The sequence below is a fragment of the Chenopodium quinoa genome, unplaced genomic scaffold (genome assembly GCF_001683475.1).
Source record: "Chenopodium quinoa cultivar QQ74 unplaced genomic scaffold, ASM168347v1, whole genome shotgun sequence".
In the NCBI taxonomy this organism is placed as follows: domain Eukaryota; kingdom Viridiplantae; phylum Streptophyta; class Magnoliopsida; order Caryophyllales; family Amaranthaceae; genus Chenopodium; species Chenopodium quinoa.
This window is the reverse complement of record NW_018745413.1, coordinates 462,442-470,447: the sequence shown is the minus strand read 5'-3', so window position 1 is coordinate 470,447 and position 8,006 is coordinate 462,442. Positions and strand designations below refer to the sequence as shown.

Here is an 8,006-nt window from a genome sequence, read left to right as displayed (position 1 = left end):
TGAATATGACAATATCAGCTTTCACTGCAGGTAACAGTGTATGCATCTCAACATGTACGTAATGGATAATATTAATTCACATACATATAAGATCTGTATCAGATTCAACATATCTTGGAAAACAAAAGTTGGAAATAAAAGAGGGAAAAGCATGTTAATGATGACATTATAACGGGTAGACAATAGACATCACCTTAGACTATAGGCATAACGCTTTACTGCAGTAGGTAATATGCTCACACATATAACCTGTAGTAATTTTTCCGTTTCTGAAAAGCGTACTCAGATTCAATTATAAGGTGTTTTTGTTTGGAAAATTGATTAGGGCACACTAATCATATCATAAGTTCACAACGTCACAATTTTTTTTAATTTTTTATTTTACAATATGAAGTAGGCGTGCCAAAATCAATTATTAGTGTGCTTGATTAAATTATTAACGTATTTATTTTTAGTTTATTCTAGATTAATTAGCTCACAATATCTACACATTTTTACAGATTTAATTTTTTTTATTCTTTTTTTAAATAAATATTGCGGAGTATGTCACTCTCCATCCTATCATAACAAGAGTTACCAATAAGGGTCTATTGGTTACGTCTTATTTTAACTAACATATTTTATCTTATTTCAAACAAAATAAGTTTAGAAAACAATTTCAGACAATTTTAAAATAAGTTCCTAAAATTTAAAAAAAACAAATTCCCACAAATAACATAAGTTTGGTTTACACTAATATTCTACAAAGTAATAAAATAATTTAGACAAAGTCAAATGAACCAAAACAAAAACTAATAATAAAGTAAAAAGTACACCATTCATTTTCTGATAAATGCAACACTTTTACTTTTACGCTATTTATAATTTTATATAGTCCACTTTAATTAGTTGCTAATTTATAGTTATAGGAAAAATAATCATGTGAAATCTTATTGTATTAAACTAGATTTGTAAAATATTAATATTAATATCAAATTTTCACAATTATTCGTAAAAAGGATATTAATAATTGAAATAACGCATTAACAAAAATGTACTCCGTAATAAGAAGTGTTGTATGCGTATTTAAAATTGAATAAAAAATGTACTGTATTTTATAAAAAAAAAAAAAAAAAAAAAAAAAGTCTAGTATAAGCCATCCGATGATATAGAGTATAGACGTCAAATAAAACTGACGTTAAACTAACCAACATTTAAAAATTTAAATGATCCCACTCAACTCAAACTCCCATTATTATTATTATCATTAATAAAGTCGGCTTTGTTATAAATACCACTGCCATTCTACTGCGTCACTGCCCGCAACTCTCTTTCTCTCTCAATCAAACCCAACACAATTCACTCAAACACATTTTCTCTCTCCTCTCATTTCTCAGAAGACTCGTAGTTCTTTCTCATTTTTCAATGGTTGCGTGAAAAACAAGTTTTTTTTCCATAAATATAAATCATACGAACAAACAAATTCAGTGCTTTTGTGCTTTCATTTTAAGATCAGCGTTATTTAATGGGGAAAATTATGACAGAGAAAACGAAAGTTGAATCTGTTCTTCACATTCTCAGAAAACAATCTCCTCTCTCTCTCAAACAAGTAATTACACTTTTTTTTGTTACAACGTTGTTTTTTTTTTTTTTTATTTATTTTTTTACGAAAATAACTCACATGTGAGTTGCAACTAATTCAATTTTCTGTGTTTGGTTACGAAAGGAGAAATTCTGCAACACGGCGTGTGTGGAGAGGTTTTTGAAGGTGAAAGGGGAAAATGTGAAGAAGGCAGCCAAACTACTAAGGGCTTGTCTTACGTGGCGTGATACTATTGGAACTGGTTAGTCTTAACTTAACTCCTTCTTTCTCTCTCCTCAGGCTACTAATTTTGTCTTTTCTGATTTAATCACTTCCTAATTTTAGCATCTTTTGCTTGATGTTATTTTTTTTTTTTTTTTTTTTTTTTTTGGTTTTCAAATTTAACTCTTATTTAGAAAAACAAATGAAAAAGTTAAACATAAAAAGTCACTTCAATTCAACATTTTTAAGGAATATACTCCATAATTAAAACTTGATTAATAAATGATTTATTCAATTTTTGGATTGAATTTATTTTTTTTATTTTTATTTTTTTGTAGAAAATTTAATAGCGGATGAGTTTTCTGGAGAGTTGGCGGAAGGAATAGCATATGTAGCGGGTCATGATGAAGAAGGCAGACCGGTTATGGTAAATTTCTATTTCAATAATTTTATTATTTCTGTTTTTTTTTTTTTTTTTGTTTTTTTTTTTTTTTTTTGAATTTATATGCATCTTTTTATTTTAAATTAGTTCTATTTTTGTGAAAAATTAAAGTCTCAAGGCTTTAATTAATAAACTAAGCTTAATGCTTTATTTCCTAGGTTTTCCGAATCAAGCAAGATTATCAGAAGTTCCATTCTCAGAAACTGTAAGCTCACCTAACTCTCTTTACTTTCTTTTTTTAAAAGAAATTTTTACATTAAATTTAAATTAACTTTTTTCATATTTTTTAATAATTTTACAGATTTACTCGACTAATGGTATTCACGCTTGAAGTAGCAGTCCAAACAATGCAGAGAAACACTGAGCAATTTGTTATCCTTTTTGATGCAAGTAAGTTAGTACTACGGAGTAGTATTTTTCTTTGTTACCTTTCGAATACAATTTGAACTAATCGATGTCAATTAATTAAATTGGTTAATCCGGGTTTACATTGTGATTAAAAAATGTTTGAACCTTACTAGCCTAGTTTAAAACCGTTCCCGCATTGATCACAATTTTACAATTTGAAATGGTATATGTCATTTAATTAAGTTGGTTAATCTGTATGTAAATAATTATTTTTTCTATTAAAATAATATTTGAACTTAAAAAAGGGTAAAATAATCATTTACTTAAACTAAGCTAGTCAAGCCAGGCCTACTAGCGGACTAGCCTAGTTTAAAACTATTCCCCCCCCCCCATTGATCACAAATTTACAATTTAACTTTGCTGACGCCAATCAATTAAGTTGGTTAATCCGGGTTTACATAGTTACTTTACGTGATTAAAAAATCATTTGAACATTAATAAGGGTAAAAGAGTCATTTAATTTAAATTGATTCCCTTCATAAAAAGGCTGAATCTGGATTATCAGGCTTAATATTTGATACACCAACCTTTTATTTGATTCCCCACATCCGCTTTAATTAATTCTTCCCTCTTTCTTTTTGTTTTATTCTAGAAAATAATGCAGTGTTTTTATTACTTTTTGCAGATATTTCATTTTCTATAAAATTCATGTATTTCATTTCATTTATTTTAAGAGCACGCTGCACGCCTAAAAATAAATATTTTGCATATTTATTGAGAAAAGTAGTAAATAATGAATGAAATACCACGGTTTTTCAGAAAATAGAAAATAAAAATCTGAATAAAGCAAAATTTTGGTATGTCGGAAGACCAGCATTTTGTTGGGGGAACAAATTAATGTTTTAAACTCAGAAATTTCCCAGATTACCCTTGTTAGGTCGCTGTTTGGACCTCTGTTTTTTGTCCTGCTTAAGAGAATTATGGGTTGGTTTCCCAAGGGCATATATGGAATGTTATGAAACTTATACTGTATAATTATATACTAAGATTGGTCAATTTCAGTCTCTGACATTTTTTCTTCTCTGGTTACTTAGGAATAATTTCACTTCCCCATTTACTCAAAAGAATAATACCAATACCCAAAATTTTAATACTCACATATTCAACTCCGATTCTCTAATTTTAAAATTATTATAAGTAAACACATTTTTATTCCATTGTCCATTGTGATTAGAGATGTCAAAAACTTACTTGATTTAACTGACTAAAAAATAATCCAAATTTAAAAATCAAATTTGAGCTAGACTTGAGCCTATTAGATCTGATCAAACTCAATCCATTAATCCGTATCAAATATCAAGACCTCTATGTGTAATAGAGTAATAGGCTAGGATGATACGAGTACAGCACGGCTATTATTGTGGGACGGAGAGAGTGCAATTAATGCATTGGAGAGTAATCAAAAGCAAACAAAAGATGAGTTCAGAACAGAACATAAAATTCTCGGTTTTGGGGGCCATTGGAAAGTGTGTGGTATGGTATAATGATAGGGGGTGTGAAAATGCAGGCTTTTTCAGATCAGCATCAGCATTTATGAATATAGTGCTCCCAACACTGAAGATTGTGGCCGAGTACTATCCTGCTCGTCTTCATAAGGCCTTTGTCATTGACCCTCCCTCTCTCTTTCAGTATCTCTGGAAGGTACTACTGCTCATTTTCAACTCCTTTTATTCTTATCTCATTTCAGTAATTCTATGTTTATATTCTATTTATGTAATTACGTTAGTATTTAGTTATTTTTATATTGTTATAATGTGTAATTACAATATGATTTAAGATGATAAAAGTATAAAAAGCACATTCATTGACTCAGAGAATGAGAGACACATGAAAAGTAATACGGAGTCCTGATATTGTTTATGGGGAATGTTAATTTAAAGACTTCCTAAAGTTGCCTATTGACCTTTAGCATGCATCTTTTACATAGTGATGCATATGTATTGAGATTGGATGAATGTTTAATATCAAGAAATTGTTAAACGCATTTAACGAGAGATGGAGTATGTTTAAACGTTAAATAAAATGGTAGTCGTTTGAGTGTCAGCTAACATTCCATCATTAAAAATAATAAAATGTATGTGTTTTCTAAGTCTTAAAAATATACTCTTGTTCGTTGGGAGAAATTTCTAATGTTTTGACACCTCATGACTATAATATTGACACTCTATCTTTAAAATCTTGACTACACCAGTACGATGAATATACTATTTTTAAAATTTGAACTCTACCTCACATTAATAATTAAGTTTAATAATAATACCTTCAGTATATATGTAACATAAGATTAGTAATATTCTATAATGTGGTGGTAAGTTGAGGAGCAAATAAAATGGTGTAAAGTCAATTTAGTTGACAAGAAGAAGAGAAAATGTTGAAACAAACTTTGCTAAAGTAAAAAGAGGAAGAATAGAGCCGTTTGTGGAATTGAAACCCAATGATTGTAAAGCCTTTTGGGCTCACATGTAGAATATGAACATTGAATAGTAAAGGAGGGAAACTAATTTGAACCCATAATTAATAAAAAAAAAAAAAAAAAATTAAACCGCATAAAAACTTTTTCAAAATAACTGAGTTGTAACTAGGAATTATCTTCCAATCATAACAGTTGAAAAGAGTCATGATTTTTTCCTAAGTGGTAGGCTCATAATCATGCTTCTTTTAGGGAAAAAAAGAGTGGTAGTAGTCAAATTTGTTAGGTTGATTTGGTTTTATTTTTAACCTTCACGAAGTTCGAAGTTTACCCAACCTAGATAATTTCATTCTTCCTTTTTATGCTTCTTTTTGGGTAATGAAGTTGCTGTTTTTTTTACTGTTTGCATGTTACTGTGCATTATGATTTCTGTATGAGGGCCACATGACTAGTTTTTTTTTTTTTTTTTTTTTTTTTAAACATACTTATATTTGTTTAATTAAAGAGAAAGGAGTATTAAATTTGTTTAATTGATTTTTATACTCATCACTTTAATTTTAATCATTTGATTAAGTTAATAAAATTTCAAACTTGAACCATTTTTTTGGTGAGATTTATATTCCGTACATTTTTAATAAAATATCAATAATAATTTGTCCTAATTTTTAGTTTTTATCATTGATAGTAGCCTCTAGCATTAATTTAAATTCTATTTGATTCAAATTATTATGTTTGAATATACGAAGTGTATACATTCAAAACTTCAATTATAGATTAATATATACCGTTAACTTAATGTTCTTTCAGATTGTACGATATATTTAACATGATGAAAATGTTTGACTAATTTTCAGGGAGTACGCCCATTTGTAGAGCTATCAAACTTAACCACAATAGTTTCATCAACAGACTTCGAAGACTCAATCACCCTAGACTACAATGACTTCTCCATGTACCCAAGAGCCGCTTCTCTTCGATTCGATTCGTCCTCTATCCCGGTTCACTCCTCAACCGCCAAGATCGGCGCATGCGCCTCGTCCCGGTTCTCCTTCACCGTATCTCACAGCTTTGACTCCCTCAAACCGTGGTACCTAAGCCTTACTAGTGACACTACCTCATCTTCCAAAGTAGGTCCCACAACAACAAACTCCACGTCATCTATCTTGGGCTCCAATCCTCGCTCATTCTCCTTTGCATCACCCATTGATAGAACTCCACGTGGCGGTGGCGGTTATAACAACTTTAACGGTGGTGACAAACTATTAAGGAAGAATTTCATCCCTTCTACACCACTCCCTCAAAAGTCCCACAACGCCGATACCGCCTCGGTTAAGCTACCTCGGACACCGAAGCCGTCTTTCCTCCTCTCCCCTGCGGCGGCATTGTTCGGGAGGCGCGAGACACCGGCCCCGGCTAGCCATGGTATTAGTAAGGGTGAAAAGGCTAGAGATGCTTTCTTTCCATACTTCAAGTTTTACCGTAGACCTTACGATGAAATGATCTACCGGTCAAAAATGAAGCCTCCTCTTGGTGGTTTAATCTCGATCGTTGCTCCCCAACACCTCCGGCGCCGCCACATGTCAGTGTCTCAACGTTTTTGAAGCAATTTTACTACAAAAAAAAAAAAAAAAAAAAAAAAAAAAGGACAAAGGGTGGGTACATAAAGAGTATATTGGGTAAATTAACAATGATCATGATATCATGATGTCAAACATTATATTATAAGGTTGTTAATTATTATGATGATGTTTTGTTTATTAATTATTATTTTTGTTTCAAATAAATAGTTAATTACATTAAATTAATACTCCCTAAGTTATGTTTTTTGGTGAATGGAGATATATTAATGAATAATGATACAAAATCTATGTTACTCAGTAATTAGTTAGATGTAACATGCACTCGTGTGAATAAATATTAATTTACAAAGGTCAAGGGGTGGTCGGGAGACGACGTACCAAGAAAATTGTTGTGCATGGAATGAAGTTATCGTGGTCGAAACGTAGAACATGAAGGCTTTGGAAATTAAAATGTTTTAATCTTGGAGTTCATGATGTTATTATGAGGTTGAGAAACATCTACTTATTATTATTTTTTTAACTTTGGAAAGTGAATTCTACTACATACTACTTAAAACATGGAACTTTGATGCAATTGATGTAAATTGTTAATGTGAATCGATTATATATACATAAATTATCTTTTAGACTTTTATATATTGTGTCGAATCAAACAACATATTATACGATAACATTTGTAATTTATTTGTTAACTTAATAGCCAAGTCAAAACTAATACATGAATACTAAAAAAAGTCGTGTAACACATAAAAAAATAGTAGCAATTTTTATAAATGACAAAATTATAAAGTCAATTAATATGTCTTTCATTGTACTAATCAACCGTGTTAAATAGATTGGGACGGAGCTGAGTGTGTTTACTAATTTAACTACATGTAATTGCCACTATATAAAATACTATTGGATTACTCACAATATTTATTAGAATAATATTTTTTTTTACTATTAGACAATTAAATATATTACTAGTTAAAATTCTTTCTCCGTCCCATAATATAGTTTTGTTTGTATTTTTTCACGGTATTTAAGAAATAGGAGGAGAAAGTGGATGAAATACATTAATAAAAGTGAAAAGTACAATTATAGACAAAAGTGGGAGAAAAAGTAAATAAAAAGTACAAAGCATGCGCAAAATTCATAGATAAATTAGGAAATACAATGAATAAAGCTAAAAAAGTGAGGGTATAATAGACTTTACATATTATCCAAAAATAAAAAGAAGAACAACATTTTGGATCTCCAAAATAGGAAAATAGAAACTATTACCTCAGTTAAATGTTATGTACAACTTTAGGGTATTATGTGTAAGATATAAAATGTTCCAAAGTTACAAATAACATTTAACAGAGGTAGTATATTATTACTCCCTCCGTTTTTAAATAC

General features: G+C 30.0%; 1 protein-coding gene across 1 annotated transcript; it reads left to right on the top strand.

Annotated features, from left to right (window-relative positions):
• The first annotated feature begins 1,106 nt into the window (after window positions 1-1,106).
• LOC110713382 lies at window positions 1,107-6,789 on the top strand. The gene is made up of 7 exons (XM_021891834.1): window positions 1,107-1,588; window positions 1,706-1,823; window positions 2,122-2,210; window positions 2,384-2,430; window positions 2,527-2,615; window positions 4,141-4,274; window positions 5,898-6,789. The coding sequence occupies exons 1-7, from the start codon at window positions 1,505-1,507 to the stop codon at window positions 6,642-6,644; spliced, it is 1,308 nt and encodes a 435-aa protein (XP_021747526.1). The 5' UTR covers window positions 1,107-1,504; the 3' UTR covers window positions 6,645-6,789.
• The last annotated feature ends 1,217 nt before the right edge of the window (window positions 6,790-8,006 follow it).